At 48.7% G+C, this 12,561-nt stretch overlaps 4 protein-coding genes across 4 annotated transcripts; all 4 read right to left on the reverse strand. All coding sequences in view use genetic code 12, as the record gives it.

The window, feature by feature from the left end:
- Positions 1 to 281: 281 nt before the first annotated feature.
- CXQ87_005039 (uncharacterized protein) lies at positions 282 to 1,505 on the reverse strand (the record flags this gene model as incomplete). The annotated part of the gene is made up of 1 exon (XM_025483468.1): positions 282 to 1,505. One exon carries the CDS (start codon positions 1,503 to 1,505, stop codon positions 282 to 284), a length of 1,224 nt encoding a protein of 407 aa, XP_025335703.1.
- A 758-nt stretch (positions 1,506 to 2,263) lies between these two features.
- On the reverse strand, positions 2,264 to 3,505 carry CXQ87_005040 (uncharacterized protein; the record flags this gene model as incomplete). The annotated part of the gene is made up of 1 exon (XM_025483469.1): positions 2,264 to 3,505. The coding sequence occupies one exon, from the start codon at positions 3,503 to 3,505 to the stop codon at positions 2,264 to 2,266; it is 1,242 nt and encodes a 413-aa protein (XP_025335704.1).
- Positions 3,506 to 7,749: 4,244 nt separating this feature from the next.
- On the reverse strand, positions 7,750 to 8,379 carry CUP9 (transcription factor CUP9; the record flags this gene model as incomplete). Its single annotated transcript, XM_025483470.1, has 1 exon — positions 7,750 to 8,379. One exon carries the CDS (start codon positions 8,377 to 8,379, stop codon positions 7,750 to 7,752), a length of 630 nt encoding a protein of 209 aa, XP_025335705.1.
- Positions 8,380 to 10,250: 1,871 nt separating this feature from the next.
- Positions 10,251 to 12,065, reverse strand: EXO70 (GTP-Rho binding exocyst subunit; the record flags this gene model as incomplete). The annotated part of the gene is made up of 1 exon (XM_025483471.1): positions 10,251 to 12,065. The coding sequence occupies one exon, from the start codon at positions 12,063 to 12,065 to the stop codon at positions 10,251 to 10,253; it is 1,815 nt and encodes a 604-aa protein (XP_025335706.1).
- Positions 12,066 to 12,561: the final 496 nt, after the last annotated feature.

The following is a 12,561-nucleotide window of genomic DNA, read 5'->3' on the forward strand; positions in this document are numbered from 1 at the left end:
TTCTACAATTGTCACAAAATCACCCATTGCATGATTCATGATGTGTGTACAATACAACTTTTAAAATTATGGGGATACATTCTGCTTACTTACGGAAAAAGAGCCAAGATACAGGCATCAGAACTACCAGAAATGTTATGTTAAGTTACAAATGGCAAAAATCCCCATACATCTACTGGTGGTGTACGGGTGCAGAGTTGAATTCTGCTCGTTTGGTTGCAAATTCTCGTGGACCTAACACTGACAAAATTACATTTGTGCAATAATTTACTTATCCAAAGCTAAAACCAGGGAAGCTTTGTGTTGTTCTCCCAAACCATTTGGCCCAGCTTCAACTTCTCGTCGTCAGCATCGTTGTTGTACATGATAGCACTTCTAGAAGAGTTATCTAAGTGCAAGTCGGCACCGTGTTTCTTGACAAGCTCGTGCTGTACATGCTCAGAGAGCTCTGATTCCCACACGATCAACTGAGTGAAATTCTTTAAGGGTTCTTCCTCATGGGGCAGTTCTAAGTACTGCTTGGCGAGCTCAAGAAGCTGCAAAGTATATGTATCTCTATCAAACGCTGGGGTGTTCACATGAATCTTAAGCACCGTTGCGTGGTTGTGGAAGTGCTCGTCTTCCTTGGAGTAGTCGTAGTCGTATGTCCACACAATGAAGCCGATAAGCTTGCCTGAAGTGGGGCAGTCAAGGCGCAAGCCAAAGTATTTAGGTGTAACGTCTTGCAATTTGCCCACAATGTGCTCGTAAGAGTCGGTCCAGACGTCAAAGTTGGTGCCTTTAGAGCCGAAGATCCGCGTGGAAAGGAACTTGGCCCGCAAGTGGAACCAGTCCACGAAGTCAGCAGTGGGCACCACAGTGATACGCTCAATGCCGTCCTGACTAACCTTGGCGCTCATTTCAGAAGCAAAGTGGTCTCTATAATGGGCAAAGAGGTACTCAAAGTTGTGGTACTCCACGAGGGAGGCACCTTGAGGGAGTTTGAACTGTGTAGATGGTTGAAGAGGGATCTTGGCAATTGGCACACCAAACGATTTAAAACCATGGTTAGCGTAGTACTCGCCAATCTCGGAGTAAAGGAACGTGAAGCCACCAGTACCGAGGTACTCATCTCTTCTCATCTCCTCCATGAACTTGCTCACCATCAAGGCGGCAAACCCATTGCCCCTGTACTCTGGGTAAGTGTAGACGGCGCCAATGCAGCCACTCAACACTGGGATCATCGAAACAGAGCCATCCTCCATCTTGAAGCGCCAGGCCTGCCTGATCAACACCTCCATGGAGCTGACAACAGTGTCAGAGTCCCTTTTCTTCAAGGCAAACACACAAAGACGGTTTACCTTCGAGGATGTGATCTTGGCCTTGGAAAGAAGGAACTCTCTCTCGACATATTCTTGCTCAGCCAAGAGATTCTTCCATGCTTGAGCATTCTTTGTTCTAGTGTGGTTGATAGAGGGCAGGTCGTGGAGCCTGTCAAGGTAGTATTCTTGTGCGTTGTGAGGCATTTCGATTGGAAAGGAATGGAGCGAGGAAAGTTGTAATTATATAACGATTGAGGAGCCACAGGAGGAGTTAGGACAAGCTTGTCAGACACTAACTCTAACGGCAGGATGTAGAGACAATAGCATCTAACGGTAGGAGGGCGCGAAGAGGCTGGACCCAAAAAGGCAGTTAGCGCAGTGACCGACACTCGCGGCTATCGGCGGGTCGCGGAATCGTGGGATATTCGAATAAGCTACTGATGGAGGGGACACCGAAAAAAGTCATGGATTCCGCAGGGCGTTTTGTTGAAATTAGAATTTAGCGAGTTTCGTGAAGGTTGGAATTCGGAGTATGGTGGGGAAATGTGGGGTTGATGGACCCTGTCAAAGTCACGGTTGCAGCCATGGGTCCGCAGGAAGGAAAGTGTGTGTTGGGTGAGAACCTTGGAAATGGTTGCATGCGACCGTGCAACGTGGGAATAAATATCGTTATATTGCTTGCATAAGTGTGGTATAGTTTAGGGGGAGTTAGTTTTTTTTTTTTTGGGTGATTGTCCAGTGAGTGTTTCTGATGTCGTTGGTGATTGCAACATCAACGCGTGATTGTAGATCATGGTAATGACCTTGTGGGGAACGAACGCAGCCGTAGACTCGGCATCTGGAAATTGATAGGATAATGCCACGTCTCAGGAAGGAAGTACCTGGGTGGTGTAAAAGACTGTTCATGTCGGGAGCGGAATAAGCCGCTCAGCTGTGATCGTGATCTGATGAAGGCATCAGACTTACTCGTAGTCCTCGGAGAAAGCGTCCCTCATGTGGTTCACTTCATCATGAATGTTTCTCGTGTTGCTGTTGTACAATCTCAACACGATATCGTCGGCGCCCCAGCCCTTACTGAGGTACTCATCGATCTTGGTCAAAACGTCCACAAGCTTGTAATAATACTCCTCATACTCGTCGATCAAGTCGTCGCCAAACTGCGGAATCTTCAGGTTCAGAAGAAGCGTCTCGCCCTCCTCGATTCTGAACACATTGAGCACAATGCTGACTAACGAGAGCAATGTCTGGATTTGTGATTTGTGCTCCTTCGACAAGTCGTTGAGGTTCACAGGATTCGTACACAAGCGCTTCAGCGATGCACGAAGATGGTACCTGATGGGATCCGACTCGATCTTGTGGCAGAGATCGTAGATCCAGTGAAGATCGTACTCGGGTCCTTCAGGGAACGGAATGACCTTGGCATAGTCGTAGTCGGCCATAATGTCGAGCGACTTCCGGATGAGCAGGTACTTGGAAGTTCCGCTGGGGTATCTTTTGTAGACCACGTCGTATAATTCCTCAGGTGGGTCAGGAAAGCTTGAGAACTTGTTTCTCAAGGCCTCGTCAATGTCCAAATGAGGCACCTTCAACTTCCAGAGAATACCCTTGATGTTGGCCCAGTGGACGAAGGATTTCAACGCCAGAATCACTTCGGGCAGCTGCGCAGCCTCTTCTCCAAAATTCTGTTCCACATACTCTCTCATGTATGGATCGTCTAGCTTATTGCCAATGTGGTGATCTGTATGGAAGAAACAGAGCTTAGCGCAATACAAAACGACAACAGCATGCTGCAAATGTTCTTCTTTCACACCTTTAGCAAAGTCCATGGCCTGCTGTCTTGTTTCAGACGTGTAGGTGAATTTCAGCTGTTTGTATGGAATCACAGAGGAGTGTTCTTCCTCGTACCAGCCGTTTCTCTCTATCTCACCAGCTGCACCCACGATCGCCAAGCAGACGTCGGGAAACCTCTCAAAAAGCGTTTCATCTATACTCTGCAAAATAGCAAAAGCCAGAATCGTGGAGAGACCCTCGTCAAGGTCTTGTGGGTGGATGATCAAGTGCTTGTCTTCTTCCTGAACTCTCTGGAAAGCGTCGTTCACGTATTTGAACTTTCTTCCTTTTTTATTCATCTCCGTCATCAGGAGGCCCTCAGCACGTGAGAGGATAGTGCTGGCCACGGCGATCAACGCATCTGCTGTAGACATGGTGTTGGATCTGAAAGGTAAACAGTCGCGCATGAGGTGGAAAATAGACGAGGTGGTGAAGAATGTGTGGGTTTTTGGGAGGAAGTGAAATATCTAGAGAATTTTTTTTTGATGGTGGCGGAGATATCAGATTGAAAGGTTGAAAGGACGTGTTTTAATCTTTTTCAATTTGAAGGCTTGGTGGGGTTTGTTGATGGTGACTTGGGATTGTGGAGAATGCGGTGCACTTTGCAGCCATTTGGAGGGTTTCATGAGCAAGCGAATGGAGCACAAAAGTAAGAGAGGAGGAGTAATTTTAGGGAGATTAGACATTTGTTCATGTTGGACGCCGAGGTAGAAGATTTGTAGTCGGATACTGAGAGGTTTCTAGAGCTCGTAGTGGAAGTAGGAATGTATAGCGAATGTTCAAGCGATGTGGCTAGTAGCGCCGTAACAAGACGGGGAAGTCGATTTGATTATGATCTTTCAGAAATAGTAAAGCTCCCTGGGTTGGCAAAAGGGGTGGGCAAACATTTTCGAGATGACCTCTCAACATGGATTTCGACGATAGCTTATCCAACCCAATCAGACACGATTTTAAGTCTGCTGGTACGAGCTAAAAATGCTTCTGCTGTAGACATCGTCAATTTTCTCTTAGTCAAAAAACACCACCCTTACAGAAGAACACCTCTCAAGCATTGGCAGGCTGACACTCCATTTACACCAACAGAAGTCACCTAAGCTATCACCCTTCCAGAAATCAGTATAAAGCCGGGGATGAGCCAATGACGCCCAAGCACTGGTCATCATCTTAGCCGCCGCTTTGGATCCAGACCCCCCAGTAACACTTCAAAGTCCGCAATCGTTTCACCCTGATACACCCACAGCAGGTGTGCTTTATTCAACCAAACTGAAACACCGTCTGGAACCGTCCCAATCCGGCTCCGATGGACGCCCTGACATGCAAGCACGCCTTAGTCAGATACCACAAAGCAGCCGGAACCAGCTTCAATCTGAGGTGGTTCCCTACGTTTAGCTTGCTGAGCATCTACGGCGTGGGCTTCTCGTAAATGCCCACGTTTCGAAATCACGCTCCTGTTTCAGTCTCCTTCAGCCTGCGTTTCAGCCTACGTTTCACGCTGCTTACAAATGCCACTGTGTGACCTTATCAACCAGCATTGCGGCAGAACGCAAACCACACGCCATATCAGTTTCAGCTTTGTAGGGGACACAGTGACGATGCAAGGTGGTTAAAGGCACCCTCGAAACTCAATACGGTGTCTCGGCTATGTCTTATCAGGGTGCCTCGGAAGATTTAGGCAATTGCACCAGGCATAAGCAGAGTGGGGCGTTACGAGCAAAATACCAAAATCACAAAAAGCACCAAATGGAGTTTTTGAAAGACCCACGTTGAGTTGTGAAAAACCGTCGATCACGGAGCGCAAAACCCACGAATCCTCCTTCAGCACCACGGCTAATACCCACAGTTACACAAAAACACACACAACCCCAAAGCTGCTACACTATCGGGAAAGCCTCAGGAACGTACCAGCGTTTTACAATTGGCTCGTTTCAGAAATCTGTAACCTCTAAATCCGTAGCCAGTTCCACAAAACCTCGACACAATTGACAATCTGGGCATACGAGAGTCTGACACAAATCAGGCCCTGGCCAAGAGCAAGCCAAGGACATGAAGGCGGCTTTGTTTCTGACTTCCGGTTCATTGTGACAGAGAAGCCTGAACCTTGGCTCATGTGAGGAAGACCCCTAATTTTGACACCGCTAAGGCACCTAACCTATTTTGCGCTTGGGCTATACTTGAAATATGGGGTCGGCCAGAGAATCACAAAACGGCCCATCCCTGGAAATTCCCATTTCTGTCAAAAGCGTTTCCACTTTTTCATGTGACCTGGGTGGCTTCCTTGACTGGCTTGGCTCTTGGCCTCAATGGAGCTTCCAAGCTTCGAGGAACAATGCACCTGTGGGAATCATTTTGGCAGCCGTCTGGTTGTGCTTGTCATGGCATCATTGTGTAGTTCAGGCTGGGCAAGGCGAGGGAACAAGTGTTAAGCATTTGTTGAAGCGTCTCTGAGCACAATAGGGAAATGGGTATGCCAGGGAAGTGGGCGAGATGACGTAGAGTGGACCGAATAGGGGTTGGTCGAAACGGAGAAGTTTGCGGTGGAAGGGCAGCCATTTGATTTAGTGGGATGGTGAAGATTGTAGATGGAGGTGGTACTGGTGGAGGGTACATTGGGGTTTTAAGAGGATTGAAATAGGCTTTTCTAAGAGAAGCATTTCTTGTAGAGGGGTTGATTTTGACACTCAGTGAATTTGATAGAAGGAGTGGTTGTGGTGTAGTTGAATACCTGGAAGTAGTGATGGACTGGTACCTAGCTGATCCTCATTTCCAACCTAGAGCTTCTATTCTTGATTCGTCTTGGCTTTAGACCAACCGTTTGAGAGTTTCACAGACATTTGTCAGCTTCAGGCCAAAATCTTTTTTTTTGCACCCAAACGATAGTCCCTACGGTGCTAACCGATGGCCACCACCATCTCAGAACGACGTCCATTTCCAGAACATATTCAAAACCGAAACATCAAGAAAAACTGATAGAAAATAGAGAAATCCACCCGCTCCCTGCTTACTTCCTCGTATTCCCTCATCCACCGAAATCACCGAACTGGCGATATGTCCGCAATGAGGCCACTCCGAGATCACCGAAACCACACCATAGGCACATCTGCCGTCACCCGATCCTGGACAAGGCGTTTCCATACATCACTCCATCGGAACGTGTGCACCACCCTGCCTCCCCAGACTCTAAAGTCCGATCGACATCCGATCCATACCAGCACCGCACCGCCTGATCGGTGGGATCAGCGGACCCTGAAGAAGGTTTCGATTGTGAAGAGATTGTGATTTATGGCTTGAGGTTTGGCTGATGGGATTGTGGGTTTGGAATTATGGGTTTGGAATTATGGTGACATCGTGAGGTGGTAGTTGGTGGGTTCTTACATGCCAAGCTGTAGCGTAGCGTAATGACGTGAACCCCAAGGCTCCAATCGACTCCTATTTTCCTCGATAGAATACCAAAGGTCTTCGGTGTCCACTTGATGAATTTTTCATAAAAAAAGAAAAGCCTCTGACATAATTAGTAGCGTTCTACAGAAGCCACTTACCAGGCCAACCCAATACCCAGGCTCCATGCCTTCCCGAAACCCTACAATCCATGCCTTCAAACACATGCCTCCAAACCCAATCATCCACATCCAGACCCTCTCTTCTCGGAATCCAAATTGACACACTTGTCAATCTCGTCGGCAACCCTCGTTGGGAATACCACCGATTGGCGGAAGTGGCCTTGGCTGAAAGTCAAGAAAACGTCGCTTCCAAATGGGGCATCCGACGGTAACCGTTGCAGATGCGTGGAATCCAATTTCGCAGCCGTCATGATGCGTAGCAGGCCAGTCTGGGGAAACACCAAAAGGGCATTTAATTAGAGTTTCGAATTTTTGTTAGTGGATACTGCTAATAGCTGGCCATGACTTGGACGGAACCCTCTGGCTCATAACCAGTTGACACCCTTTACAGCACGCTCGGGCTTTTTAAACTTCAACCTTAACGTTCAGCCGAAAGGACCGACGTCCAGCCGAAAAGACCGAAAGTTAGTAAATACCTCCTTAGTTTGAGCATTTTTACAACATCTCTCCGTAAGCCATGACGACAAGTCCTTGCCCCGTCCTTTCCGCCCTGGGCCGCTGGTTCCGTTTCCACTCCGTCCTGCGGGCGCTGAATTATTTACGAGCCCGTGCCGGAACATAAACGCCGGGCCTGCATACAATCGCCCGCCTAACACCCCTATATTATGAGCGGCCTTCTCCATACACCCACAATGTCCCCTATTTGTTGCTACCGCCGTTTGCACACTGTGCTGTGATAGCGGTGGACGGCGAGGCAGACAAGGCACATGCAGAACATGCAGAACATGCAGGACGTGCAGGACGCCGTCCTCGGCCTGTACGAAAATTTCTTTGACATCGACCGGCAGGACGGAGGTCACGTGACCCTGCAGTGACACACGCGAAGCCGCGCCTGTCAGCGGATCGGAACTAACTTTTAGGGGCTGTTCCGTGTCACAAACTACACCGTGTAAAATAGTCGTATCCGTTCCATTACCGTAATATACATAGAGAGGGCCCAGCCGGATCCGGCCCTGCTGGCGCCCGATGCGTGTCGTGAGCTAAGCTAGGGAGGGTCCTGTTTAGGCGGAGGCCAGCTTCTGTTTCTGGCGCAAAACCTTGATCTTTCTTCTTCTGGCGTTGATAAACCAGTTGCTCAACTGCTGCTGGTTGAGGCCCGTCGTCATCATCAACTGCGTCTTTTCGAACGAGTTGGGGTAAGGGTGGTTCAAGTGGTCGTTCAACCACTTCAACAAGATGTAGGTGGTTTCCTTGGGCAAGTTGTTTCTAGTTCTGGCCCGCGTAGCCAAGCCGCTGGCTTCGGGAGTCAGCGCTTTTGACAGTGGCGATCCTGGAGATGTGGGCAGCGCCACCGAAGGACGACGGTCGCTGGAATTCAGGTTTCTGTGCAAAAGCGGCAAGGATCCCTGGGGAGCAGCCTCGCTATGCTGGGAGCCGGCGGCGGGAGCCACGGCGTATGGGGTATAAGAAGCAGTGCCGTAAGGAGAGTGGTGGTGTTGTGGAGGCGAGTTGTACATGTACTGGTACAGGTAGACAGGCATGGCTGGATAAGGCGAGGCGTGAGGGCCTGGACCAGGTGCTGGCATGGGTCTGTGGTATGGAGCAAAAGCTGGTTGTTGAGGCACAGAGCCGACATTCTTGTTTGTGAAAATGTCCGAGATAGGAGGCAAGGTGACTCTGTTGTTCATCATGGTGGCTATTAATGTGTGGGGGGTTCAAGTACAAATGCGTTGATGTGTGTCAAATGGGAAAAAAATCTGGTATGCAAAAAAGTCCTTACGTTAGACTGGCGAACCAAGCGGGGGATATCGCGCCTCTTTTATAATCATGACAAGAAACTGGTTCAATTTGTTAAGACATGATTGCTGAGGCAAAATTTCTTGGAGATCGTTATGCAGCATGCAGATCTGTCTGGAAACACCCGCAGCGCCTGCGCATAGTGCATAGTAGCAGTCCATGCAGATCCTCTCGATCTCGCGAACCTACTATTTTTTCCAGCGTGCCCCTGGTGACAGGTCAACAGGTCCAGGGCACCGAAATCCTCAACACAAGAAAAAGTTAGGCCGTTGTTCCGGAAAAAAACCCACCAGTATGTCGTGTTGCCGAGATTATCTCGGAAGAGGCGCAGCTGCCGGATGCTTCGTAAAAATGAGCCAAGCAAATGTCAAAGTGTCAAGGTGTCAAACTTGTGAATGCCAAGAAAGTGATATGCACACATGCAGCGAAATTTCTTGACCCTCGGAAATTGCATGATGCCAAGCGCCTCGCTCCGTTTCGAGACGGAGCACCACTTGTTTCACTCCGTCGGCTTTAAAAACATCCAAATCTTGTTCTTTTAGCATCCGGAAACTTATCTGATTTTTCTCTAAGCGAAGCCGCCCCGATACGGCAAGGAACGCTTGAGACGCGGGACCCTGGGTCACGTTCAGCCTCCTTGGCACATTTGACAGATGCCGCCACGCTTATGTGCCGAACCCTAAAAGGGGAAGTCGCACGAGGCTTGGCTGCAGGCCTGGGCCCAAACCTTCTAAGTCTAAATTGTGACATATGCACAGCTATAGGTATCGTGCTGTCAGCACCATGGGGCGAAAGCGGAATCGGCAACGCCCGTGAAGTAAAGCCGCCGCGGGCAAACTCAAGCCATGAAAATAGAAAAATAAGAAATTTCTGAGACAGCTTTGCAAAAGAAATCCAAGAAAGCTTGTTTATATTTTATTTGTTCTGGCGTGTTTTCTTGACACCAATGCCAAGCACCCACCAGAGGTCTTCCACTTTCAATTAGCCGAACCAGCTGCGCGCTTGTTCTCACCCTCGGAAGTCGGATGTGTCAAAGCTCGAGAGCTTTCAAAATAGTCTAGAGTGCAGCAACAATAATGCCCCCACAGTGCGAGAGGCGGGCCATGTGCAGGTACCCGAAATGCGCCTTGCCCACCGACAGCTTTCCACGTCAATTTCACCACACAAACTTGGCAGCGCGCCCCAGAGCCAAGAGTCCGTTCGTGACACCTGTCTTGTCGGAGGTACCGGCGCAGCTTGGCAGTTGTCATCTGGGCATCGTCATGTTTTTTTCTTGCAACAATCAAAAGTCTTGTGTGTTTCTTGCAAAAAGGAATACCTTTGCCGTTCTTGGCTCTTCAATATCCTTAGCATCACTCGCCGAGGCCCTCTGCCACTCTAATGTGGGACGGTGGCTTAGGGGAGGGCGTCTCTGCACAGCAGACCCTGTACAAGGGAGATATCGCAGTTAGCATGGCAAATGCCGAGACCTTGGTATTGTGCATAGACTAGAGCCAAGAGTTGGCGGCTTCCGAACCCTGACGCTGCCTTCCGAACCGACAGCGAACGTGTGAGCCGCAAATGCAGCCAGTCAAAGACTGCACATAACCACATCACCTGCCGCCTGGACGCCATCTCGGAACCTCGGATAGCTTCCGTCATCTCGGATAGCTTCCGTCATCTCGGATAGCTAAACTGTAATTTGCAGCCATTTTACCAGCTAGGCATTCCGGCTCGGACTGATGCTTTAGATAACACGTCGCTTGGATTTGCCCTTCGGCTTTCCCTAAAGCCGCTCGTTCAAGATTCGCTCAAACTGGGCCTTGTCGTACTTGATGTATTTCCCTCGGTTCTTGGTAAACTCTCCACTGCCATACTTATCGTACAACTTGTTGTATGCATTGATAATGAGCTTTTTGATCTCGCTGGAGAGATAAGCCCGCAAGTCCCTTTCTTGAATGTTGAATTTCTCGTAGTTCTTGAGTGCTTCTTCAAACAGCTCGTTGAAGTTCTTGAAGAGCTCCTTGACTTGCTCGCGCTCCTTGTTACTGTTTTGGCCGCCGTGTTGGGCGTTGATGGTTGTGATTTGTGTCATGTCCCTGATGATGATGTACGAGGCGTAATTCCAGTCGTCCAAGAAGAGCTTGAGGAAACGGTTTTTCAAACGCTGAAGACGCTCTTGACCAATGACCCCAAGCTTGGTGTACAATCCTTCCAGTCGGTTTATGATGGTTTCGATCATTACAACGTTCCTCACAAGCATGAAACCCTGTGTCAGCTTCCGGAGACCATTGTCACCAGATTGGTCTTTGAGGCGTATCTCAAGATCAATCATGAGCTCGTCCAAGAGGTCCAGAATGTAGGACGAAACCAAGAAGGCTTGACGATCTGGAGCATCGCCTTCAGCACCGGGGATCACCGAAGTGTAGACTGAAATGAATTGTAAAGGCGGCTTGACATCGAGCCAAGACCCAAGCTTCATGTCCTGGAGCAAAAGCGCCAAAGAATCGTACTCTGTGACACGCCTTATTTTGGACAAAACTTCCACCACCACTTCTGGAATATTGCCGTCGGTCAACTTGTCCATTGCATGCACCCTGCTGTCGACGTATTTGACCCATTCTGCGAGCAAGCCTTGGGCGGTGTTGAGAAGACGGTGGTATTCCTTGTTAGCTACCAGACACACGCCCAAGTTGCAATTTGCAACCTTTCCGATGTGATTGTCCAAATCAGCAATGTTATCTAAAACGTCAAGAATAACAAGATCCTGGCCCGTGACTCCGCTCAGCTCCAAAAAGGTGCAATAGAGACTGAGGATTTTGGCGACCCTGTCGTCCATGTACTGAGCCACGGTGTTTCTGGTGACCGGGGTGTCAGAAACCAGGAGCTCTGTAGCAACACCTTGAAGAGTGGATACAGCGTTTTTTAGCTCCTCAACGTACGAGGCCACGCCGTTGCTTCCTCTTTCGTACGGCATGTTTGCAGCTCTTTTCTGAAACACACAATTGTCCTCGAAAGGCGCCATTTTCTGGGTGAGCTGACGAGCAAACGCCTTCTCCATCGCCTCGTGGGCCATTCTGAGATTGCCCTTGCTGGCAAAGTATGTGAGCACTGTCTTGATATCAGCATGTTTGGGCACATTAGCACCTCCCAATCCGACAGAGGAAACCAACTTGGTGAAGTGTGTCACAACATTGAGCTCGGCTTTATCGACGACATTGGCAAAAGTGACCACCACATTGTCGAAATGGTGGATTTCCCGCTTCATTTCGCGTACCAAATCAGAAGAATCCAGCAAACACTGGAGGTACCTTGTCGTACCCACAGTTTCAATGGGACTCGTCAAAAGCCGCTGTGATTCGGCCGCACGGCTAGCGTAAGAAGAAACGCCCTTTAGAAGCAGCAATCCCTCCTCCACAGAGCGCTTTTTGGATGTAAGTGTATTGAACTCAGTTAACACAGGTTTGATGGAGGTGGACGCCAGGGACGTTTTTGTGGAAATTGAATGGAGACGCTTGGTGATGTCATTGAAAAGGTCCTTCGATTTAGCTAGGTTTTGCGTGAGAACGGCCACATCGGCCTCATCCACGTCAACGTTCATTGGAGTAGTAGTAGCCGCTGTGAGGTTGATGTGTTGATAGTGCCCAAATGCAGGTTGTACGGGGAAGCCCCATGATTTCCGTGTGGCAGAGAGGAAAATAAAAGGAGAGACAAATAAAGATAGATAGTGGCAGTCAAATATTTGAAAAATTTTATTTTGCTGGACATTTGGCTGCTTCAGTGGTGAAATGAAGGTAACATAGTCGCACGCCTCTGGGAGGCTATACAGAGTCTATACAGAGTCTATACCAAAAGACACTATTTAGAGGCTATGCAGAGATTAGTTTCATAGATTGTTTTTAGAACTTTCAAAACTCAAAGAGCATTACGAATTTCACTATGGCTACGCAAAGTAACACTCTTGCTGTTGGATTCATACACCATACTGCTCGGTGAGATAGAAGCTCATCAAGACACCTAAATATGTAGACAAATCCACAAGTTCGAGACCATAAACAAATGAAGCATACAGCTTTTGCCAACTATTCATCAACAAC

Source organism: Candidozyma duobushaemuli (genome assembly GCF_002926085.2).
Source record: "Candidozyma duobushaemuli strain B09383 chromosome Unknown G_B09383, whole genome shotgun sequence".
Lineage (NCBI taxonomy): Eukaryota > Fungi > Ascomycota > Pichiomycetes > Serinales > Metschnikowiaceae > Candidozyma > Candidozyma duobushaemuli.